Source organism: Phanerochaete carnosa, assembly GCF_000300595.1.
Source record: "Phanerochaete carnosa HHB-10118-sp unplaced genomic scaffold PHACAscaffold_5, whole genome shotgun sequence".
In the NCBI taxonomy this organism is placed as follows: domain Eukaryota; kingdom Fungi; phylum Basidiomycota; class Agaricomycetes; order Polyporales; family Phanerochaetaceae; genus Phanerochaete; species Phanerochaete carnosa.
The window spans coordinates 1,258,587-1,279,941 of record NW_006767632.1 but is presented as its reverse complement, the minus strand read 5'-3'; the positions used below and the strand labels follow the sequence as shown (position 1 = coordinate 1,279,941).

Below are 21,355 nucleotides of genomic sequence, written 5' to 3'. Positions count from 1 at the left end.
ATATAGATTATTGCGCTCTGGTGTACTTGCATGGTATATTCCCGTAACAAACCTGTTCACGCTCAAATTGAGTACGCAACCAACTTCATTCTGCACCTTCCTTGACAAGGTGAGGTCGTCGCCCATTCCATGTCATCGGAGGCCAATGAAAGGTCCAAGAGAGCGGATAGCACAAGGATACATCAACACCGGCTTACAGATACAACCCATCCGAAGGTACTACGTATAGGATAGTATACGGGTGCAGTGGCATAACTCATGTTCCCCTCTTCTTCCCCCCACGCCCTCTCTTGGTTTCTCGGTCCACGGTCCGCGACCGTTTTGTGCGATTTGTGGACGTCCCCGCCTCCGGCTCCTCGTTTATGCTGCGTTTGCGCCGCAGGCCGCGACTGGACGACGCTGCGGATGTGCGCGACAGTCCGTTGGACGTGCTCTGGCTGGGTGCGCGGCCCTCCCTGCCGGTGGAGGTCGATAGCTGAGGGCCTGTGGGAAGCGATGGCGGAGGCGTAGAGGCGACTCGTGCCATGACCTTGCCGCGTGCACGTGTGAGTGGACCGCCAGTTGTTCCCGTTGGCAGAGGCAAGTTCCGCGTTGGTCGGGGCTTACTAGGGGGGACACGCTCTGGCGTGGGGAGGGGGTCGACACCACCGCTCTCGTTCTCGACCCATCTACCATAGGATACTATTGTGTTCTGATGCCACTCTTTTGTGGAAGCGTTCACTGACCGCCTGGGGTACTGCTCCTCTCTGATGCGTTCCGGGCCCGACGGCCAGTCAGAACGGGCCAATGCTTCATCAAACCTTTCGATGACCTTCTCCACACCGCATCGTGCATGTGCAGCCTGGTATTTCTCCGTCTCCGAGTTGTACAGGCTCTCGAGGTCGTCCGCCAGCTGAACCACAAGCGTGTTCATGGCATTGCTGCGCGCTGAATTCAATCTGACTTCCACTGGCGCCGAGATCAGCGAGAATATTCTTTCACACCCACTAACTGAAACTCACGACGCGCTGAATAGGAACTGCTCATACTGCACAGTATCCTGATCCCACCCACTGAAGAAGATAGGCTTCAAGCCCTCGACGACTCCCTTCTCCTCAGTCAGAGTGTCGATTGCACGTGGCCAGAACCGCGTGATGAGTTGCACGACGGAAAGAGCGCATCGGACGATGCCTCCGTGCGAACGGTAGTTTATAGTGAGCTGGAAAGATTCTGGAGACTTAGCAGGACAGCCCTTCGGGGAGGAAGCAAGCTGCACTAGTTTCAGCTTAGCAGTCCTAATCTGTCAAGGAAAATCAAGCCTCTAGGCGATAAAGGAAAGCCTTTAAGTCGTCGAACCTGAACGAACTTCCCACTGAGATTGTCTGGGCAGTGTCTCCGGCCCAGAACAGGCCAAGAGGATTGTTGCATAAAGTTCGCAGAACTGGAGGTGCCATTCGTTAGTGACTTAGCTGTTCCATAGGTAGCAAGGCACGTACCAAGCGCGTCAACGAGGAGATTATCCTGGGCTTCGTCCATAGCTGGAGGGAGTAGCGTGAGATGAAACGCTTGGCGCGACCGCACAGCAGCGTACGCACATGAAATCCAATTTCTTTCCCGGGACGCCAATCTGGTCCAATCCGCGGAGGATGGCATGTGTTCTGCAACAGACTTTCAGAAGATGCACCTTAGAATAGACTCGGGTAAAATTAGACCTATCGGCAGCGTCCCAGTCCCTGCGCTGGCGCTTCAGCCGCAGATACGCTGAGAACAGCTCATATACCGCTTCCCTGCGGCCGGCGAACATCCCTTGCTGACGGTGGCTGAGTGAGACATACGTCCCTTCGTCTATATGACCTTCTGCGGTTTGGAGTGCGCTTTCCGACCCCTTGATAACACCTGTTGATGCGTAGTTGATGTGTATGTTTTAGATACAAAGAAAAGACAACAATACCCATAATCTCCGCGAAAATGAGAGCAGGATCTGGACGATGTTATTCAGCATGCACAATTTCTGTTGAAGATGGAAGTGTACTGACCAAGATTCTTGGTGAGATTCTGAGGAAGATGAGACCGGTAGGCTTGCAGAAAAGTGCCGTAGGACACGAATGAGTCTCGACGCTGTAGCATATAATCGCTCGCGACAGCAGAGGGATCTACAGTGCTGTCATCATCAGCCACAGAAAACGCAAATTCGCCCTTGTTGTAGGTGCAAAGATCTCCTTCTAAGAGCTGGCAGAGCTATTTGTGGTCCATCAGCAGACGTACACCGCTGAACAGCGGAGGATTTCATACATGGTCAAATGTGACGAACAACGAAAAATGTTCATCTTGTAGCTCACTGAACCTCTTCGGCAGCGAGCCACGCCAGAACTCTTCCTCGTCCTGGTCAACAAGTGCCCGATCCTCCGTATTCTGCTTCCGTGCTCCCATCTGCACAGATTCTTGTGCACTTCTTGTCGCCACTGCGTGCGACTCTGCCAGCTTTCGGTAATATTCCTCGACCTTCTCTGCGAGAACGCGAGACTGGGCGACAAAGACTTGTCGCGGTCGGGAGAAGCTGTCGTTCGAATCCTCGCGGATAGCGTCCCAAGCGCGCTCTATTCCGAGCATCTTGAACAGCATAGTGGTCGTTTTACTGTATTTGTATGAGTATCATGTGCAAGTTCAGAGGTTAGATATACCCACCCCGTACCACTGCGGCCCAGAACATAGCAAGATCCGCTGTGCTTGACTATTGCCTGCTCCGATGGGCTAGACACGTTAGTCCAAATTCAACTTCAACGCTCCATGCGTAACGTACGACATGTGGAACACATGCTGAACGTCTTGATCGGCAAGGATACCTATGCACAGAGCGTCAGATCCGTGTGATGTGGGAGCATGCACGACAACATACTATTCAAGAGTGCCTACGGGTGACACACATGTCAGTGTCAGCGTGTTGGCCACTAGGCAATAACGCACCTGAGAGAAAGTAACGAACTTCTGAAGGCTGTAGACGGCTTAGATGGCGCATTACCGGTATGAGGAAGGAAACAATCTTACACCAAGATCGAATGCAGCTGAAAATATATTAACCGAGGTCATTCATTGAGAGAAGAGCTGGCATACCTCTTCACGATCTTCGTTTCGTAAACCAGCAATTTGTACAGGTCCCTCTGGAACATCGGCTCCTGAGCCGGTGGGAAGCTTTCAGGGGAGAACACCTTGTCTCCGGGGTTTTTAGGAGGTTTACGATAGATGCATCTAGAGAAGTTTATCAATGGATGCCTTTCCACAGCCGTCTACAGAGCTTTGTAGACTAGATTTCAGAATAAATCGGACACAGCATCACGGCAGATCTTACTTACCACTGCTTCGGTCTAAACAGCTGCGTTCACAGACTCGAAATCTGGAAGGGAGGTCGGACCCGCCCCTTACAGACCAGATTCTACGTTTATAGACGTGATTTCAAACTCCGCATGCGTCATTGCACTTGCTCCCCCACTTACGCCGCCCTCCGTCCTGCTAGATGTGTACAGTGATATTATAAATGGAACATATGGTATTGCCTGTCTGGCCTTCGGGTGAAATCGGGACCGAGGTAGGTATGTGGTGAGCTCGTCGACGTTCAATGTATACGGCGCGATTGGCCGATGACCAAGTGTGATGCTGCCCCAAAACGGTCCCTTGGAGCACTTCATTGGCAGCAGATTCATGCTCATCTTCCAACTGCTGCCAGAGCAGTGTTAAGTTAGGGTCTATCAGCGATACACAGAACGAACGCGTCCACTCGAGTGTGTCAGCCCGCAGTCGCACTTTCGAACTCCGCTTACGAAGCGAAATATTCTGTTTCTTCGCTCTTGGTTGCTGTGGTTTTATAGATTGGTACCATTAGACCCTAGACTGTAGTTTACACTCCGCACTATATTCTGGAATCAGAAAAAACCCTGTGGAAAGGCATCCAATGATGCGGCGGGTTTTTCTTGTACCAAACTTTCATGGGAAGCGTGTTGATATCCGAGGGAGATCTAGAATGACTTTGATCCCCGTCAATAGAATTGGCGCGCTAATCCAGCCCTGTCCAATACCACCATCACGGGGCTAATTTTATACTATTTTGCGCGGATAGAGGTACAAAAGCAGATTCAGTTTGTTTCATAAATACACTTAAGCTATTTCCCCATGGGGATGTTATCATTTTAGTGGTACAAAAAGACACACTGCTTTTACACCTTTTGAGGTATTAGGAGAGTCAAAATATCCTTAGGGCAGAATCATCATCATTTCTGTCTCCATGTGTATTACTCCATATATGGATAGCCCAGCGGTTATCTGCACCTCTTTTTGCCAGACCAACTTTATACAACAAGATTTACAAAAAAAGTCGACTTTATTTTACTCTTATTTTCAAATTTTACCTATCATATATTTTCGCCGGAAAGTGTTCAGGCTTTTTAGCTTCTTTTCTCGGGGTCGTTTTTGTGCCTCTGTCGGCTGAAAATATTTGCTGGTTAGCCCGGTGCATCGAGACGAGAACATGGACCGTCCGTGGAAATACTCCTCAAATGTGGCACAGGTCAGCTCAAGCTGGCATGGGGTTTCCGGGGTCAAGACACTGATCGTCTTGTGAGTCCAAAAATGGCGATACAGTAGGCCTTGTGGCGTCGCCGCCGTTACTCATCTCCTCCACTCCAGGGGTGCGTCCTATTGCGGTGTTGGTTACGACTTCAAAACTTCGCCGCGTCCAACTGTAGATCAGCCTCTTGGCGTCCCGTTCCCTGGGTCAACCTGGGCGGAGCCGGAGAAGGCGAACTGGGTTGGGCATCTGGTGACACGGTTCGAGGACCAGACGAGGTTGGTCGTGTATGATTTTGCGAAGGGGGGAGACACGACGGAGGGTGTTGAGCGACAGATCAAACAGGAGTTTCTTCCTAATCTTGTGGACGACACCGAGAAAGGGCTGCTGCAGGGTAACCTGGACAAAGAGCTGCGGACGTCTGATGCTGTCTGGAACAGCGATGACACATTATTCAGTGAGATCGGCTCGATTTAGGCCAAGGGCCACGTTCTTACTTCACCACAGCGATCTGGATCGGGATTAACGACTGCGGGTAAGACAAATGAGTGCTTGCATTCTACACCGACACTAGTATTAAACCTCGTCACCTCAGGTATTCTGGACCCGACGCCGTCCCACCGAAGCTAGTCAAGCTTTTCGGTTTGATCGAGTTGCTCTATAGCGTCGGTGCACGCAACCTCATGCTCATTGACATACCTCCCATGGATCGCTCTCCTGCTAGTGAGTATGCCTGAACGCACCAGCGAACCGACGATTTATGTCCACATAGTGAGGTACCCTCCGCGGGGCAAGCTCTCCTTCGAAGAGTGGAACGATCGCCTCAGGGTACACGCCCTTGACTTCGCCAAGACACATGTCGACGCAACCCTCACAATCTACTCATCGTGGGCTACATTCACGCGCGTGCTGAACAACCCAGTCGCGCTTGGTTTCGATGCCGATGATGGCAAGAGACGGGGCGGATCGATCTGGGTGGATCATATTCATCCTACGAGCAAAATGCATGACGAGGTTGCGAAGGATGTTGTTGCACTCTTACGGAGTATTCCCGCGAACGGCACTGGGGCAGAGCAAGGCCAGACAAAATGGTGCGATGGTACACAACATTTGACCACTTGATCTAAAAGTACAGGAATACACGACTCATCAGCTATACAATGAAAGGTCATTCCAAAGAATTTGCAGGCGGGGGTTACTTGTAACCGTAAAGCTTAGTTCGAACCTTCAATCATCTGGTACCAACGTGTACGTCGGCTTCTTCCCCTTCAAATCGGCCGTACGATAGTACATCCCCTCCGGGTCCCCAATAATATGCCCTGCATCCGCTAGATGATCCAGTCCGTCTCTGCACGGTATTAGCTCTCCTGTTACTCCTGTGGTCAAGTATAGACTCACGCAATGTCGCGAGCATCATTCGTGATCCCCTCAGCCATGAGGTCTGTCGCGAGTGTGGTCACGTCGAGGCCCATGATAAAGTTTGCCTCCGTAGCCTCCATGATTCTCAGAAGTACCTTGCGCTGCAGGATCGTCAGATCCGAGAGCGGGTCGTGTGTGCTCAGGGTGCGGAACCGGTGCTCGGTGTTCGGCGTGAATGGCGAGCTCTGTGCGGGACGGAAGCTTGAGCGTGAGGACTTGGTCGGCGTGCGAGGCGTGCGAGGCGACGTGGGGAACGGGTTGCGCGCTGAGGCTGCGGCCGAACTTGAAGCTGATGCGGTGGACGCGGAAGATGAAAAAATGGGTGCAGGACGCTTCGCGATGGGCTCTTCTTCGATGTCACTTGTGGGAGGCCGACGTGCTGGAGTACTGGGCGCTGCCATACTTGGTTCTGCTGTCGGTGGTGGTGCGGCAGGTTCGACCCGAGGTGCCGCGACTGGGGGCGCCTGAGAAGGCCGTGATGGGCGAGCAACAGAAGTACCCGCTCTCAGTGTTGAGCTGCTTGAGGTGCCGTTCGCTACAGATATGTTCTCTAAGGGTTCTTTGTCGTCCTCCGTGAGGTTTCGCAGCAATTCCTGTGGCTAGAAATCCTTGAGAAAGAAGATACCAGAGCAGGCACCTTCTACTCACGGGAGCTCCCTTTTGATCCTCCATATGCACATACATTACTCTCAACACATGCACGTACGGCTCATGCGGATCCTGTACAACGTGGAATGCGTCCGCGCGAATTGATGGCGAGCCCCCACCTCTATCTGCAAAGAGATGCCCCATGACACGGACATATACGTTTTTCGGTACAAAACCTTGCCCTTGCGGGAGGATATGTGCATCGTTGGGGTCCTCGATATAGCGCAGTACGGTGACAGTGCGCCTATTCGTGCCATCTTCGAGCCTATACCACGCCGTGCGCGATTCGGGCCTGAATCCCTCAGCAACAACACTGGCGACGACTAGGATCTGGTAATGGGTTCAAGAACAAGTACGGAGAGGGCATGGGACGGGACAGCGTACATGATGGATCTGCTGCCCATCGATGTACCACGGGACCGTGTCATTACCGGACCAGGGTCGCTTTGCTTCAAGTACCTGACGGAGTGTAACGGGGCGCAAGGTGGGCTGGTGATGAGTGCATGAGTAGGGACGACGTGAAGAGCGAGTGGTGGGAGGTAGGGGAGACTGACCAGGGACGCGCTCTTACTACTAGCGTTTGAGCGAGTTGAGCTGTTGTCATCGCGGTCGAAGTCCATGGAATCAATCCCCCCTTCGTCCGACATTCTTGATGTACGTATGTAGTGGTATTAGAATCAAGCGTGGCGTCGCTCGGGGGCTCAAGCAGCCCCTGAGCTCGGTGCTAGCAAGCAATAAGGCTGGTAGCGTCTCCCACGATATCAGAGGGATCATGCCGAGGCAGCCAGCTTAAAGTTCATGCACGTCATGCGCCCATCTCAGGTCGACCACAGTCAGGTGAGTGGAGGGAACCAGCTTTCAGGATTAGCAGTCGATTGTAGGTGTATAAGTACAGGCGAGGGCAGACAGAGGAGCATAGCTACGTAAAATGGAAAACAGCAAGTACAAACGCACATCGAGAAGCTCACAGCAAGAAACAAGAGGGAAGGAGATAGGCTCAAACGGAGACATCGAAATGGCTCTCATCGCAGGTTGTATAGACGTGACCCTCATCCATGAGCTGATCCAACGCGGAGCTATGCAAAGGCGTCAGCAGAGTTATTTCTCCGGCAGATGAAGCTAAGACTTGCCTGATGGCATGCGCATCTCCCCCAACCGCGCGTGCAATGGCGCTGACATGAATGCCGTCCGTATGGCTCTGCTGCGAGAGGATGAAGTTGACAATCTTCCGCTGTAGTTCGGGCAGGAACGCGAACTGGTCGTGGGCGCCGTTCTTCGACGCCTGTGCAGTGTATGCCGACGCGCCGTTTGTACCTGCCTTTTGAACAAGCATATGGCCGTTCTGCTGGTCAGACCCTGAGGGCTGCGGAATTGTGTGAACTGAGTGAGATGACGACACAAGAGACGGAAAACATACTGGTCCACGTTGGAACATTAGTGTCACGGCCATCGCTTCCAATGTGTGGTAGTATGGTTCATGTGGATCCTTGCAAGGTCGTATGTGTGTCGCGTTGATGTAGTTCCTGCCGCCGAACGACTTGAGAGTGCCCATCACTCGAATATATGTGTTCTCTCTACGCGGATAAGTGACCGTGAGACACATGAAGACAGATAGACGCACTTGATTCCCTTGTCGTCTTCTCCTGCATTTGCGTCATTCCAGTGGCGCGCCTCGTAGCGACCAGTGCCGTCATCGAGCGTATACGTGCTGTTCGTCGTTTGGCTCTTGACCTGGACGACCTGCCCGACGACTGTGATCTATATGAAGCGTCGTCAACACTTGTTGCATGTAGTTTTCGAAGGCACCTCTCACGTGTCCAAGTTCCATGTCGTCAATCCTGAACTCGGCATCTGCGTGGACTTGGGAGGCACTCAGGAGCTGCTTGACGGTTACCGGCCGCAGCGCATGTTGCGAATTTTGCCTCTGCGAGTCACGTAAGGTAGACGAACGCCATCTTATGCTGGCCAACGTACCCTAACTGCACTTGACGGACTGTCGAATCCAGGGGACGCCATGAAGCCTCCGCCCTCGTTCTTATTCGAGTAGTAGTCGTTGTCTGGCCGCAGTATCAGCACGAGCTTTAACAAACATCTCGCGATGTTGCAGCTCACATTGACTCATATTTTGAATGGAAAGGCGAGACACGGAATGTCAACAACGACGGTGGTTGGTGAAAGTAGTTCGCGCCAAGCTTTACGCGCCTAGGAACGTATTATCACGCAGTCACAACGTGACCCAACGCGTAGATGCGTCGCGATCCTGGCCCAGAATGATTATTCCAGATCTAAGTATGTATTCGAAGAACAAAAATTTGCTACTTGTACCACAGTTCGTGAAAGGGTCAAACGAAACAGGTCGTGACAGATTCGTAGAAGATCATGACCTCGGATGTCATCCACTGAGCACGCGCGAATCCGTTCGCTTTCGTCGCTCGGGATGGTGATAATATGTCCCGTACCGCCGCCCACTCGAAGATGCCTGCAGCGCGCTGGTCTCTGTCGGCTGCTCCGCGTCGTGCTGCCCGATTTCCTCGGCTACGCGCAGCGCCTGCACATTCTGTACAGTGCTATCCTCCTCGTCTGAGTCAGTCTCCTCATCGAGCCACGCGCCGTCCTCGGGGAGCATAATCACGCCAGATGCGTGGTCAAAGCTTAGCCGATGAGTGAGGTGCCGCGGGCGTTCGCTTGGTGCGTCCTGCCACGGGTTCGCTGTTGCATCGTCCATTGTGCGCGGTACTGGTTCCGTCTGCGAGCGCGTCGGGATCGTCCTTGCCACGCTTCGGCGCTTGCGAAGCGTCAACACCACGGCGGGTGTCGTGTCAGTCGAGGAAGCGCCTGGCGCCGCTGGCGGGCCGTTGCGCAGCGTCTGGCCCTTCTTCAAGGGCAGCCACGGCTGGGGAAGCACGCCATTAAGGGCAGGATGTCCGTATCTGCGCTTGCCAGTGTTTAGCACACCAGGGTACCAGTTCGCCATGGGCGGCTGTGAGTAATCCGTGCGTTCGTCCTCCGGCGCGACATATAGGGTATCGTCGTTCTGCGCATACCGCCGGTGGTTGAGGTAGCTCTGGGACCACGTCACGGGATGACCAGCCCTCAGCCTGGTCACCTCTGCGGTACTCGCGCCTTTCTGGACCTCAAATATCGAGCTGAGGCTCACGTATTTGCTGAGTGACTTGAACTTCTTGTCTGTGTACCACGCCCAGAGTAACGTGAAGCCAAGCAGGGGAATCAGAAGCGTTGAGAGGACGTAAGATTTCCGAAGGATGAATATGCCAGACATGAAGACGAGGTAGATGATGATTCCCCAGATGAGGCGAGTGAACGTGATCGGCCAGGCCTGTCCTTGTGATTCGTACGGCTTATAGAAAACTAAGCGCATGATCAGCCGCGAGAAAAGCAGAAAATGGAGCTGTAGACTCACCGAACAGCAATTTGTACTTATAAACCACATATGCGATGCCAAAGTAAATTGCACCGAAGATGACGATCAGCGGCTGGACGACGCTGTACAACAGCGTAATGACAAAGATGAGGATACCTTGCGGATACACGGCACCGTAGTTGATCATCGGTGGCGCATTCAGCTCCGCAAAGTCGCGCGGTGTGCGAGTGACGAACATCCGGAAGATAATACGCGGGATAATGACGCCAAGGTTGAGGAGTTGCAGCGGCATGAGGCCGATGCCTTGCAGAATAACGTAAGACACGAAGAAATGTCTGTATGCGAACAGTTAGTACATGTACATATGTCTACGCGGGAAGTACGTACCTGGCATTACCTTGCTGCAGCGCAGCCGCAAGCTTCTCCGGAATCTTGGCTGGCGAGTTTGCGAGGTCCCGGACGAGTTGCCAGTAAGTACTCGCGAATAGGAAGATGAAGACAACGTTAGTGAGCAGGAAGAGAAAATACTTCTTTAGCAAAGAGTATTCAATCCAACTGCGTGCTTTGTATCCTTGAATGTATGTCAGGCCTTCGGAAAGCCTTTTCAGTAGGTGCCAGATATCAATCAACTACATGATCTTACTTTCAAGCAAGAACGGCAAACATGCGTTCAGTGTGATAACCGCTACCGAAGGGAGCGAGTTCTGCACGATCACACCAATTTGCGCGTTGGCGTCAATAAGTCTTGCAAGGGCAGGCCACGTCTTCTTGATCTCTTTGTAACTCAATAATCCAGCAAGGGCAGTGACCGGGATGACCCAGAAGAACAGGAGCAGCAACATCGCGCCAATCACGAGCCAGTCGCGTGCGAGCGCAGAACCAGGTGCGAGCGTCATATTCGCCCAGATAATGTCTCGTGGCTCAGGCGCGAGGTACGTACGGCATTGAGCTGGAGCTGGAGCATAAACAACTTGCACCGCAATTTGCTGTACGATGGAATGAGGGCGCGTCTCAGAAGAAAGGTACGACTATGCTTACCGCACTGGACATTTTCTCGAATGTCACGAACGCCGCATGTGTCGGCTTGAATTTGCCCGTCAGGCGTCGCCTGAGCACGGCAAGGTCGGCCTCCTTGAACTTCTCCTCCAGGTGCCGTAGCGCGTCGACCTTGGACCCAAAAAAGTGAGGGCGCAGTGTTGGACGCTTGCGATTGGGCATGACAAGACGCTGTCGTTCCGCATCTTCCGGACGACTGTTCTCAACATCGATGAGTGGCTGCTCGATTGAGTCAGCCTCCACAGCATGGCTCGGATTCCCGAGGTAGTGAACCCACGCCCTCTCAAGCTTGAGCAGCGCGGCGGTGCGTTCGTCAAGCAGCTCCTTGAGCGACTCGACTTCGCGACATACGCTCACGCTCTCAACGCTCATGTCCATGGCCTCGAAGTATTCTGCCAGCGCACGTTCGTTTCGCAGCTGCGGAGGCAACTGCGCGACCATGACCGTGCGTGCCGATATTGAGTGCACAAGCTCGAGGGAGAAAAGCTGGCGCGCACGAACGAATTTCTTGTAATTCCGGTGAATGAAGTAGAGTGTGATGCTCGTGAAAAGGTAGGTGAATAGTAGATGCATGGTGAGGTAGGAGTTGGCGTCGTTGATGAGGTCGAGCCAGTCATGCCCAGGTATCGCTGGTGACGTGCCGTTCGCGGTAATGAGTGACCTTAGTGTCTCCTCATCATCGTCGTCCCTGCCATCTCCGATGTCGATATTGTGCTACGCTATGTGAGACCGGGATGCCTTTCGAAAGCGGTCTTACCTACCTTCAGATTGATAGGCATCAATACTACGACCGCGAATAACGAACACACGGAAAAGAGAGAAAAGGCCATTTTGTAGAAGTTGAGCAGCTATTCGAATGATCAGAGCAGCTTTTGCGTGCGAACCGGTTATACGACCTACCACGGCAGCATCAAGGCCGACGATTTGTAGAACCGTGTACTCGGATATCCGGATGGTGGGCATAATCCATCCAAAGAATGTGCCGTGCGCGTGTGCTTCATGAGGAGAGAACGCTATAGGACGCGCATTGAAGCTTAGATTCAGGTCGCGTGCATGCACGGGACAGACCTTTCAGCTTTGTACGTGGGGCGAAGAGTAGAGGCCACCTCGTGCGACAGTAAGAGAAGATGAGCAGCGAGGAGATGCCAATGGTTGCAGAAAGCGTGAGCTGAGTCGCAAACCACGGCCCATCATATTTTACTGGAATTCCCGCACGGTTAGCGCAAGGTCCCCGGTCCGTACAGCATGGGGGCGCGTACATGTAGGGGGCGTCCCTGGTGGTAGCTGGGGATTCTCGTCACCGAGGGCGCTCTTTACAGCCGTGAACAACCGGTCCTGCAACATGGGGGCGAGAAGAAGAGCAGGAGCGATTGAAGCGCTATAAGCTGCGCATCCAGCGGGAGGTGTCGCGGGAAAGATGAGGATGTGGTCGCGATGAGACAAGCTGGCTGTGTCTCCGCACGCGCGTCATGAGCACGGGCGCCAAGGCAGACCAAGCTCTTTCCTGCGGCCATCATCACAAGAACATCCCAATGAAGCGTTGGACGCCTCCGTCAAAGGACAAGCCGACCGTTCAGAGCAAGAGGTTCTTCTCTCCCACTCCGGATGACCTCGTACGCATTCACGGCACGCGAAGGACCTGTTAGCTGACCCAGATAACCGCAGCGCAGCCTCGTCTTTGACTACCTCTGCCATGGCGCGTACACCTCTACGGCCAGGGCGTTCGTGCACGACTCCGCTGTCAAGCATGTAGACTCCGACGGAGACGAACTGATGTCCGTGGGCGAGGCGAGCCATCGCGATGCCCTTGTGGACACGATGGAGGACAAGCTCACACAAGCTGAGCTCAGACGAGGTGCGTATAGAGCGCCAGACGCTTCCGCAGCTCGTGCGACTGACTCCGGACAGACATCCGTATCCACATACTCTCGGGCAGGGTCGACGACGCCATCCGCCTTCTCAACACGCACTTTCCTTCCGTCCTCGATCCTGGTTCGCTCGCTGTCTCGTCCTCTACGGACGCCGCGAGCTTCCCCTACATCCCCTCCAAGTCCGTCGACCCTCTCCATCTGCTCCTCAATATCCGCATCCTCGACTTCACTGAGTCTTCACGCACCGTGCCGCTGCCGTACCACCACCCCGGAGCCAAGGTGCCTCTATCTCCTCCGCCCATACCCGCACCCGCCGAACGGGGCCCGGACGAAGAGTTCAGCGAACAGCAACTTTTACAACTGCACAAGGCTCAACGGCTGTATTCCGAAGCGAGCTCACTTCCGAAAGCAAGCGATCGGGCACTATATCTCAAGGAGCTTTCTCAGGTCACGGCACTCCTGGCGTACACTGTCCCCGAGAACAGCATAATGGCTCCGTTCCTTGCTCAGGACAGAAGAGAAGCCGTCGCGGACCAGATTGAGAGCGCCATACTACGTAGGTAACCTCTACCATGATAGCGTGCCGCGTTTACTAAGTTACTTTCCAGACCGCACCAACCAGCGAGCCGTATCATGCATCGAGCTTGGAGCTCGACACGCTACTACCACCTGGTCCATTTTACATGGGCAAGAGATAAGCCTTCCCCCGTCCAGCAAGTGGCCACCGGGTGTGAAGCTACCATTGTCTTCTAACAATTCTGTTGGCAAGTCGGAGAGTTCAGCAGAGGCAGGGAAGAAATCGCAAGAACGCCAGGGCCCCGAGGTGTGTATCCTATGTTTTGTAAATGTGCAGAGATAGCTGAAGATACGTGATAGCGTGCACCACTCTTTGATCTCTTAGAATTCTTGGATACCAAGTCTTAAGCTCCGACTGTCAGTTTTTCCATTGACTACTCTCTTCACAACTCCCCATGACCTATTTGTGTATTGTTAGCTTTTGGTTTGTACAGTCTTTAGGCACGGAACGACACGTTTGTATACTATGCATTACTTGTTCATATATAATCTTCACGCACTGAGATATCCGTGTTTTCCATGTCATGACTCTCTGTTGGAGGTGCTTCTAGATATAGGCTCGTCTAAACCTACGATCTCGACATCCGTCCATCTTTCCACGTTCACCTTTGTGGCAATGTCTGCCCCGATGCCGCAGACCCGCAAACCCAAGACCCGCAACCGCTGCCATCGCCGCCAGGGTACCCTCTCCAACGACCCTTCGGCCGTACTACCGTTATTACTCAGCCAGTCGTTGTAGGATAAGTCAAGTGTTTCCAGCAAGGGAGAAATTTCGGGTAAGCGATAGACACGTACAGGCTGTGGCAAAGCAAGAAGTGCGAGATGTGTAAGGGTAGGGGGAAGATAGGTCAAGAGCTCGTTTGGCAGAGGGGTCATGACAAGTGCGAATGTGGTAAGCGGGGTCGTCGTGTCGCCGGGTTCGTCCCAAGAGTCAAACTCATCCCAAGTGGCCTCTTCGCGCTCGGTTGATTGGGCAGGTTGCATCCGTCGGTTCGTCTGCTTGCCCTTCACCAAAGCCACTCTCCTGAGTGTCGCCTCTGGTCCAACGACTAACAGCTCCCCTTCCGCATGCGCCTCTTCCCCATAAAGTGTATACAGAGTCGCATTTCCCAGCGGCTTACGCACCGCATACCATCGCACGAGGTCCCGCCTGACATGCGCCGGGATGTACCTTGCGACCTCCGCCCAGTCCTCTGTGTCTCCATATGCCTCAAGTAACATCCGCGCACACTCGAGTGCAAGCGGAGGCACCATGTACCCGCCTTCGCCCTCCTCCCTGACATCACACACCCAGGGCGGAACACGCAGGTCCTCAAACAGCAAGCGAAGTGCGATTGCCCTCCATTTGGGCTCACGCCTCTCGCCTTCGTCGAACAGCAGCATCCAGCTCCGCGGCGGGCGTGGCCCGGGGACAGCCCCGTTCGGGTACGCATATGTTGGCACGCCCTCGACAAGCGTCACCTGCGGACGCATGCCCCTCCTGTGCCCCAGCGTGCCCGGTTCGCGGAACGGTGCGGGTTGTACTGGGTCAAGTGCATCTGCGTACGCATCGCTACTGCCGCTGCCTGTGCCGAAGATCTGCGCAAGCGGGAGCGTCGGCTTGGTCTGCAGGGATGTGGGGATGTGCGAGGGCGAGCGAAGGAGGTTTTGCTGATGTCTGAACTGCTCGCCTCTTTAAATGATAAAGTAATGAGAAACCTCTAGTGGTGGTAACGTCAGTGTCGTACACACCTGAGTGTGTTCAGCAGAGTGTTCACCTGCCTATTGGGCCCAGGGCTGTTTTTGTCGGCGATGTTTCGTTTAGACATAACTTAATAGCTAGTGTCGCGGCGAATGTAGTTGGTGGTGGTGGTGGTGGTGACATAAGTCATCTTCGTCTCAAAATTAACATGGCCATAGGTCATGCAGTTGCACTTAAGAGATCCAGAGTACAATTTAAAGCAAAGTGAAGAGATGGCATGCACAGCAACTCGTTTTATCATACGGGGCATACAGGTAAGACGAACAATAGAGAAAGACAGCGGTGCGTGCCGGGCGTCCTCCCTCCCAGACGTGCGGCCCTGCGACACAATGTCCCATCGCTCACATAAAAATGCGAGCCAATCTCTCCTAGCGTACAGAAGACCAGGTTCGAGTGCTAGCCAACTTAGTTCATCTGGCGGATGAGCTTGTTAATGTTGGTTTCTCGGTTACCGAAGTCACCACCACCGATGAAGTGTTTGAACTTCCGTGTCCTCCAGCCACCGGTAGGGTTGGAGAGCTTGAACGGCCAAAGGAAGTTGCTGACCTGCTTGAAGTTGGGGCCGGCGGTGAAGATCTCGTGAACGAGATCTTCAATGGATAGAATATCATATTTGCCGAGTGTCTCCTCAATGACTGAATTATTTGCGAGAGGGATGCGTTGTTTATTAACCTTGCCGTAGCCGCGCTTGTAGATGAGTTCACGGACAGACTTCAGGTTAGGCTCGCTGCACTAAAAATGAGTCTCTCACATTTCTCCGAGCCATATGACCACGTACCCATAAGTGATGTAAGGCTCAATAAGACGGAGCATCTGCTCTGTGGCCCTAGTGACCTTAACGAAAACACCGTTGTTGATCTGCAGGAGCCGAAGAAGCTGTAGAATCTTGCGGGGCTTGGGGGCGATCTCGTTGATACTACGAACTGGTCAATAACGTAGACCAAAATATTGACCGAGATCTGCAACGCACCCCCGGATACGGACAACGAAGTACACTTTCGCCTGAGCGGGGACGTAAAAGTTGCCCGCGGCGCGGGCAACTCGCTTCAAGCGGATCTCCTCCTTCTCGGCAGTAAGGTATTCCTTCACGTACTTCTCAGCGCGCTTGAAGATAACCTTACGCTTGGCCTTGGCTGCCTAGCAGTGGACGTTTGTCAGTAAGATTGCTCCCATGATCTTGCAAAGGCACGATGAAGTTCAGTCCCGAAAGATGGTATAATTTCTGGCAGCATTGTGGAAAGCGAGTCTCAACTAGCCAAAAAGAGCGTAATATGCATCATAACAGAATAGCCAAAGGCAACTCCGAAGTAAATTGGGCATGTACTCACCTTGCGGGCGGCAGCCGCAGAGGCAAGACGCTCTTCCCGAGCCTTTTCATTCTGCTTGCGCTTTTTGAGAATGGTCTCCGGGACTTCGATGTCCTATTCCACCCCACATGCACGCAGTTAGTCAAACCGGTATAGCTTCACCATCAATCTGGTATACGAACCGTAACGGACGGGACGCTAGCATGAGTTTACCATCGTTAGATTCAGAGAACCAGCTAGATTGCGGGAGTGCTACGCACGTAGTTGAGGGGGCCATTACGGGATCTTGGGGGACTACGTACTCTTGCCGGTAGTCGAGGTCTGAGGCAGGGATCGGTGGCTTGCCGGACTATGCAGTTTCTCGATCAGAGTTCCCACACTTGCCGCCCACGGCGCTCATGATATTCGCACGTATAGTAAGCTCTACAAATGACCGTGCTAGAGTACCGCTACACGCATCCAGCCTCCCCCGCATACACATCGCGATGTCCAAGTCTGCTCCCAGGCACTCCAGTTCTGCGAAACATGCCCTGCGACCTCACTTGGTCCACCCGTCTCACTCCTCCCTCCGCAGCGCGTACAGACGAAGTCTAGTCCAGGATGAATAAGCAGACCCTTCGATACGACGTCGGTGTCCCGATCCTTGAGCCGGTCTGTCAGAGACAGTCGCGTGACACCATCAACTAGTTCTGAGGGCTTGATAAACAGCTTGGGCCTGTCTATAATTGAGCCTTCAAGGATCGTTTCCACAGCCCCGCGCGCAACTGCGATTAAGGATGGTAGTAGGGAGCATTTCACGAGGCTCCTTCGCTGTTCGTCAACTGTGAATAGAATTGATCAGGCATCAGACATCGTGCATCGTATTCAAGAGACCTACCTGAGTGCTTCAGCGTGCCTTTGATTTCATCGAGAGCGGACAGGAGATTCTTCAAGTCCACTCCAGACGAGTCAGCCGTGTCCATCAAGACATCCTTGGCTATCTGTGCACTTTCGCCTTTCGGTGACAGTGGATCGAGCTCATCACGGAACCGCTTGACGTGAGCGACCGCGTCTCTCAAGTTTTGGAAGGCGTAAGGATGAATAAGATGGAGAAGGATTGTTGCTGATATCGACGTCAGTTACACATAACGATACACTCTTGTGGCTCACCATCGGGAGAAAGCCATACATCCATCTCTACGGAAAGTTTCCCTGGACTCCCTGGAGTAGGATCCGGCTTGGTAGGTGTCTCCGTGCCCCCCATGTAAACGCATCGCTTTAGGAGCTTCTCCAACAGGCCCACCAGCCATCTACTGAGACCGACCAGCTGCCATACAGCCTCTACGAGACGGCACAATCTGTGCTCATTGTTTTGTGATGATCAAATATGGGACTTACCGAGATCATAGTTGTCGCCGTCTTTACAGTCTTCGAACGCACTGTTGAACGCCGCTACTGAGCACATGTCATGCGCGGTCCTCCAACGCGCTGTCAATGCACGTTTAGAAGTCTCGTCGTCTTCAGTCCGCGACCTCGCTCTAGATCCATGTGTCAGACTATGCGGGAAGGGTCTAATATGTGTCGTACAAATAAACTTCTGTTATGACGCCAAGGAACTCGTCATACCACGTTTGCTGCAAACCGTTTGCACTCGTCTCCAGCGCTGCTACCGCTTCCAGTAGCACAGTTTCAATCGCAGACAACGGCACCGCTGACGCTGACAGTGCACGTATGACGTCCGAAGGTGATCGTCTGGAAAATAACGCTGATATGAGCGCTCGAGACAACTCATGCCTGCCAGGGCTCGATGTGAGACTGCCCTGACTAGGCGGAAGAGGATGTGGGATAGGTTGAACTGAGATTCTAGGCCCCTGATTCATCGCTAGAGTCGGAGAGAGACCGCAGATAAAGGTCTGGTTGGGCGAAACCGCAATTCCTTCGGGTACTGCTTTCGGTTAGGATGCCAGCCAAGACCAATCATTGCAGAGGGAGGCTTACTGTCTCTGGCCGCGCCGTCAGCTGAGGACAACACAGGCGAATGTTCCCACCGTGCGTCGGTTTTGAGGTCTGGCCTGGCATTGACTCAGCAACACTTTTCGAGGGGTCGGTTGACCGGCTTACATGCACAGGACACTGGTGCTTCCTATGCGAATTTCCCGAGTTCTGCCGCTCTGCCGCGGAGTGGTACCGGTTGGATCGAGAAACCCTACCATAAACCGTAGCCTTGACGACACAGGGGCCAAGAACGCTAATACACCCGAATCGAAGATGCGGGTTTGTTCCAGACGACATTGCTGTTAAAATAAACGTTGGTCGCAGTCCTGGAGAGCGAAGCAGGGCACCTACCCGGCTCTGGTTGTCGGAAGCGAGTGGAAAGGAATACAGGGAAAGCTGAGATTTTGGAAGTGACGAGACTTCGGATAGCTTTCAATAAGCATAGATGGATAAATATAGCGTGTATGAAATCGCTTACAATCATCGTAATCGAGATAGCTCACTGCAAGATAGAGTGAGCCTGCTTCTGACATGCCATTGTTCTTCATCGGCCTCCGAGGGTCTCTTGTAATGGTAGGACTAGGAGGTGTGATCTCTGGAGGGACAGCAAAGAAACGGAGATCCGACATTTGCGCTCTCTGAGTATTTATAGATGGCATAGGCTTTGTGAACATAGCTGAAAATACATGTAAGGCACTGTATTTGCAGACTACGATCTTGCTCGCACCTAACACAGTGGCGGCCAGCCTTATCCCGACCATGCAGAGGTTAATAGCTTGCTCTCCTCCCCACTGTTCCCATTCTGTGGCATTGGCGATGTCCAGCTGCGTTGGAGTACCAGAAATGTCCAACGCGAGACTAAGGTCGATATCGCCGACCGACGGATCATTTACATCAGTCGGCGGTAACAGCTTGGACCGTGTGGCAACAATCGGAAAAAGGTCTGAGTAGCTATATTAGTAGCTTCCTCAGACAGCGCTCTCGTACATACCATTGTAACATATCCCGATAGCAGCCCATGTACAGACACGCCTCCCGCTATGACGGTCATTCTCATCTTCCTGCAGCGGAGGCGAAGGATTCTCATCTGATTGTAGGTTGACCATCTGACGCGACATCTGCTGTAGAGAACCTTTCAATGTCTTCCCGTGGGTCACGCTGTAGGCATGCACTTGGTGCGATTCGGTTACAAGGAACAGCACTGGTCCGTCCAAAGGAAGAGACGGGCCTCGGGGAGGCAGTCGGAAAGGCGCACCGTGTTCTCCTACTGTCCACTGATAAATTAAGTCACATATCAAGGACGACTGTTGCTACAATTGCCTGGCTCACCGGTCGCTCAGAGGAGAGCCATTCCGCGGCTACAACGCCCGCATACTTGGCGTAACTGAAGCATACATCGACCACCCATGAGTCCAAATGATGTCCGTGTTTCCACAAGCAGCCAATACCGTCGCTATTTCGTCCTGGGAAGTATGCGAACAGCCAGTCCTCAGCTGGGCTCACGGAGATTACTGTAGGCGGGTCATAGGATGCGATATTATGCATTATCGGGCTCGGCCAAGGAAAGCTAAACTGTCTTGAAGAAGGAAAGTGTCTAGCAATAACCATAGGCTGTGTTGGGTGCGCCGCATAGATCACAGAAGAGCGGGACCATGCCACAGGCCTTGAAGACCGTCGGCAAGCGTCATATTACTGGTGTGGTCTGACGTACTTTCTGGGACCATTAATTAACGGCAACAGCTCCCACCAGCCTAGTTGCCAGTGTGAATCCTCTCGAGTCTTGCCTTTAGACGACTGGGTGTCGTGCATATCCAGATGACTGACGCTAGGGAAGATGTGGTGCAGGTTGTGGTACAGGTTTATACAGGGGCATGAGGCGCCAAAACCCCTCCGAGGAAGTCGTTAGATAACATGAGATAACATGATGCAATCTCGCTCCTGGCCGCAGTGTGCGCAAGCCCACAACGATGGCCACCACTACCAGCATATCGTGTACGGCACAGACGACAGCAATTGCCGAGGGCATACCTACAGATGTCGTAATTCAGCGATTTGCAGACAAGATATTGGTCATGATCACGCAGTTGGGAAAGGTTGGAACTTTGGTAAGACCTGCATTACGGTCTCGGCTCGTTCATACTCATCCTGTCCTGCTAGATCGAGGCATCTATCCCAGACGCTACACTTTCGATACCACCTCCAGCTCCCTCAACCGACTCGTCTGAAATACTGCTTCCACCGCCTCCACCTTCCATCCACCTTACACCTCTGCTTGGGAGCGCGCCATCCGAGCACCTGCAGACCTTGCATTCACTCTATGCGGCACAAGTGGCTACTCTTGTGTGGACGTCAAATGCAGAAGGCATGATGGGTGGTGATAGACGAGCAGTCATCGTGGGCATAGCTTTACGTCCACTCCCCGGAGCTGGTGACGAGGGTTCGCCCAGCGAACGCGAGCGACAGGTGTTCCATGGCGTTATGGCTGCGGTTCGGAGTCTTCTGTTACCGAAATAATAGGCAGGATCACACATTTGCCAGGTAATCTGAGGCAGGACGCATCGTCAAGTCAGTACAAAGTATCACAACCCTTTGGAGCTTGAAACCATACCAGGTGCAGGTTCTACAGTTTATGCTCTCTTTGCTTCAGCAACTACGGCTCTCAACGCGCTCTCGTCTGTCTTGTGTTTCTCCTCTTCTTCCCTCCTCCACTTCTGTTGCTTCCATTTCACGAGTTCTACCAAACGGTCACGTTCTGCGGGTGCGGTGCGCGGATTGTTCTCATACAGATAATACGCGAATACACCAGTGAACACGCCTAGCAGCGAATCAACCCCGCTTAGGAAG

General features: G+C 53.1%; 10 protein-coding genes across 10 annotated transcripts; 3 read left to right on the top strand and 7 right to left on the bottom strand.

The window, feature by feature from the left end:
• Window positions 1–171: 171 nt before the first annotated feature.
• Window positions 172–3,235, bottom strand: PHACADRAFT_208864 (uncharacterized protein). Its single transcript, XM_007395610.1, has 14 exons — window positions 3,091–3,235; window positions 2,944–2,971; window positions 2,876–2,888; window positions 2,780–2,822; window positions 2,665–2,730; window positions 2,272–2,614; window positions 2,016–2,217; window positions 1,931–1,960; window positions 1,692–1,875; window positions 1,573–1,637; window positions 1,476–1,517; window positions 1,299–1,420; window positions 1,002–1,249; window positions 172–938 (listed from the first exon to the last, which is right to left on the bottom strand). Exons 1-14 carry the CDS (start codon window positions 3,144–3,146, stop codon window positions 257–259), a joined length of 2,124 nt encoding a protein of 707 aa, XP_007395672.1. The 5' UTR covers window positions 3,147–3,235; the 3' UTR covers window positions 172–256.
• A 1,263-nt stretch (window positions 3,236–4,498) lies between these two features.
• On the top strand, window positions 4,499–5,659 carry PHACADRAFT_195373 (carbohydrate esterase family 16 protein; the record flags this gene model as incomplete). The annotated part of the gene is made up of 5 exons (XM_007395609.1): window positions 4,499–4,587; window positions 4,657–4,994; window positions 5,045–5,072; window positions 5,133–5,260; window positions 5,310–5,659. The coding sequence occupies 5 exons, from the start codon at window positions 4,499–4,501 to the stop codon at window positions 5,657–5,659; spliced, it is 933 nt and encodes a 310-aa protein (XP_007395671.1).
• Window positions 5,660–5,764: 105 nt separating this feature from the next.
• Window positions 5,765–7,251, bottom strand: PHACADRAFT_195372 (uncharacterized protein; the record flags this gene model as incomplete). The annotated part of the gene is made up of 5 exons (XM_007395608.1): window positions 5,765–5,885; window positions 5,936–6,555; window positions 6,605–6,934; window positions 6,989–7,093; window positions 7,159–7,251. 5 exons carry the CDS (start codon window positions 7,249–7,251, stop codon window positions 5,765–5,767), a joined length of 1,269 nt encoding a protein of 422 aa, XP_007395670.1.
• Window positions 7,252–7,427: 176 nt separating this feature from the next.
• On the bottom strand, window positions 7,428–8,726 carry PHACADRAFT_173451 (uncharacterized protein; the record flags this gene model as incomplete). Its single annotated transcript, XM_007395607.1, has 7 exons — window positions 7,428–7,680; window positions 7,735–7,967; window positions 8,022–8,178; window positions 8,226–8,362; window positions 8,418–8,528; window positions 8,579–8,661; window positions 8,717–8,726. The coding sequence occupies 7 exons, from the start codon at window positions 8,724–8,726 to the stop codon at window positions 7,602–7,604; spliced, it is 810 nt and encodes a 269-aa protein (XP_007395669.1). The 3' UTR covers window positions 7,428–7,601.
• Window positions 8,727–8,888: 162 nt separating this feature from the next.
• On the bottom strand, window positions 8,889–12,144 carry PHACADRAFT_255901 (uncharacterized protein). The gene is made up of 8 exons (XM_007395606.1): window positions 12,111–12,144; window positions 11,943–12,055; window positions 11,804–11,890; window positions 11,025–11,756; window positions 10,630–10,972; window positions 10,374–10,575; window positions 10,026–10,321; window positions 8,889–9,973 (listed from the first exon to the last, which is right to left on the bottom strand). Exons 2-8 carry the CDS (start codon window positions 12,003–12,005, stop codon window positions 8,997–8,999), a joined length of 2,700 nt encoding a protein of 899 aa, XP_007395668.1. The 5' UTR covers window positions 12,006–12,055; window positions 12,111–12,144; the 3' UTR covers window positions 8,889–8,996.
• Window positions 12,145–12,568: 424 nt separating this feature from the next.
• Window positions 12,569–13,985, top strand: PHACADRAFT_255900 (uncharacterized protein). The gene is made up of 5 exons (XM_007395605.1): window positions 12,569–12,655; window positions 12,708–12,897; window positions 12,951–13,469; window positions 13,522–13,736; window positions 13,790–13,985. The coding sequence occupies exons 1-5, from the start codon at window positions 12,575–12,577 to the stop codon at window positions 13,835–13,837; spliced, it is 1,053 nt and encodes a 350-aa protein (XP_007395667.1). The 5' UTR covers window positions 12,569–12,574; the 3' UTR covers window positions 13,838–13,985.
• A 26-nt stretch (window positions 13,986–14,011) lies between these two features.
• On the bottom strand, window positions 14,012–15,163 carry PHACADRAFT_94269 (uncharacterized protein; the record flags this gene model as incomplete). Its single annotated transcript, XM_007395604.1, has 2 exons — window positions 14,012–14,966; window positions 15,036–15,163. Coding segments are annotated over 2 exons (1,083 nt in total), but the record flags the coding sequence as incomplete, so codon positions are not given.
• A 255-nt stretch (window positions 15,164–15,418) lies between these two features.
• Window positions 15,419–16,846, bottom strand: PHACADRAFT_255897 (uncharacterized protein). Its single transcript, XM_007395603.1, has 6 exons — window positions 16,798–16,846; window positions 16,720–16,735; window positions 16,559–16,651; window positions 16,201–16,367; window positions 16,009–16,146; window positions 15,419–15,957 (listed from the first exon to the last, which is right to left on the bottom strand). Exons 1-6 carry the CDS (start codon window positions 16,812–16,814, stop codon window positions 15,636–15,638), a joined length of 753 nt encoding a protein of 250 aa, XP_007395665.1. The 5' UTR covers window positions 16,815–16,846; the 3' UTR covers window positions 15,419–15,635.
• Window positions 16,847–16,913: 67 nt separating this feature from the next.
• PHACADRAFT_255893 (uncharacterized protein) lies at window positions 16,914–20,336 on the bottom strand. The gene is made up of 13 exons (XM_007395602.1): window positions 20,223–20,336; window positions 19,841–20,174; window positions 19,503–19,785; window positions 19,239–19,454; window positions 18,990–19,187; window positions 18,863–18,930; window positions 18,638–18,810; window positions 18,515–18,588; window positions 18,104–18,461; window positions 17,915–18,054; window positions 17,687–17,857; window positions 17,415–17,639; window positions 16,914–17,358 (listed from the first exon to the last, which is right to left on the bottom strand). Exons 1-13 carry the CDS (start codon window positions 20,318–20,320, stop codon window positions 16,976–16,978), a joined length of 2,721 nt encoding a protein of 906 aa, XP_007395664.1. The 5' UTR covers window positions 20,321–20,336; the 3' UTR covers window positions 16,914–16,975.
• Window positions 20,337–20,514: 178 nt separating this feature from the next.
• PHACADRAFT_255891 (uncharacterized protein) lies at window positions 20,515–21,334 on the top strand. The gene is made up of 3 exons (XM_007395601.1): window positions 20,515–20,616; window positions 20,669–21,054; window positions 21,120–21,334. The coding sequence occupies exons 1-2, from the start codon at window positions 20,584–20,586 to the stop codon at window positions 21,023–21,025; spliced, it is 390 nt and encodes a 129-aa protein (XP_007395663.1). The 5' UTR covers window positions 20,515–20,583; the 3' UTR covers window positions 21,026–21,054; window positions 21,120–21,334.
• The last annotated feature ends 21 nt before the right edge of the window (window positions 21,335–21,355 follow it).

Excerpts from the sequence above, each read along its gene's own strand:
- PHACADRAFT_208864 (XM_007395610.1), bottom strand. The coding sequence starts at position 3,146 with ATGTTCCAGAGGGACCTGTACAAATTGCTGGTTTACGAAACGAAGATC. Across the intron at positions 2,731-2,779 it reads CAGCATGTGTTCCACATGTC|CCCATCGGAGCAGGCAATAG; the intron begins GTACGTTACGCA and ends TAACGTGTCTAG. Across the intron at positions 939-1,001 it reads CAGTTCCTATTCAGCGCGTC|ATTGAATTCAGCGCGCAGCA; the intron begins GTGAGTTTCAGT and ends AGTGGAAGTCAG.
- PHACADRAFT_255901 (XM_007395606.1), bottom strand. The coding sequence starts at position 12,005 with ATGCCCACCATCCGGATATCCGAGTACACGGTTCTACAAATCGTCGGC. Across the intron at positions 11,891-11,942 it reads TCGGCCTTGATGCTGCCGTG|CTGCTCAACTTCTACAAAAT; the intron begins GTAGGTCGTATA and ends TCATTCGAATAG. Across the intron at positions 10,322-10,373 it reads CTGCAGCAAGGTAATGCCAG|ACATTTCTTCGTGTCTTACG; the intron begins GTACGTACTTCC and ends GTTCGCATACAG.
- PHACADRAFT_255900 (XM_007395605.1), top strand. The coding sequence starts at position 12,575 with ATGAAGCGTTGGACGCCTCCGTCAAAGGACAAGCCGACCGTTCAGAGC. Across the intron at positions 12,656-12,707 it reads CTCCCACTCCGGATGACCTC|CGCAGCCTCGTCTTTGACTA; the intron begins GTACGCATTCAC and ends AGATAACCGCAG. Across the intron at positions 13,737-13,789 it reads AAGAACGCCAGGGCCCCGAG|CGTGCACCACTCTTTGATCT; the intron begins GTGTGTATCCTA and ends GATACGTGATAG.
- PHACADRAFT_255897 (XM_007395603.1), bottom strand. Across the intron at positions 16,147-16,200 it reads TTCGTTGTCCGTATCCGGGG|TATCAACGAGATCGCCCCCA; the intron begins GTGCGTTGCAGA and ends ACCAGTTCGTAG. Across the intron at positions 15,958-16,008 it reads GAGCCTTACATCACTTATGG|CGAGCCTAACCTGAAGTCTG; the intron begins GTACGTGGTCAT and ends TTTTTAGTGCAG.
- PHACADRAFT_255893 (XM_007395602.1), bottom strand. The coding sequence starts at position 20,320 with ATGCACGACACCCAGTCGTCTAAAGGCAAGACTCGAGAGGATTCACAC. Across the intron at positions 18,931-18,989 it reads CTATCTCGATTACGATGATT|TCTCGTCACTTCCAAAATCT; the intron begins GTAAGCGATTTC and ends AGCTATCCGAAG. Across the intron at positions 18,462-18,514 it reads TGACGGCGCGGCCAGAGACA|TACCCGAAGGAATTGCGGTT; the intron begins GTAAGCCTCCCT and ends AACCGAAAGCAG.
- PHACADRAFT_255891 (XM_007395601.1), top strand. The coding sequence starts at position 20,584 with ATGATCACGCAGTTGGGAAAGGTTGGAACTTTG. Across the intron at positions 20,617-20,668 it reads TGGGAAAGGTTGGAACTTTG|ATCGAGGCATCTATCCCAGA; the intron begins GTAAGACCTGCA and ends CTGTCCTGCTAG.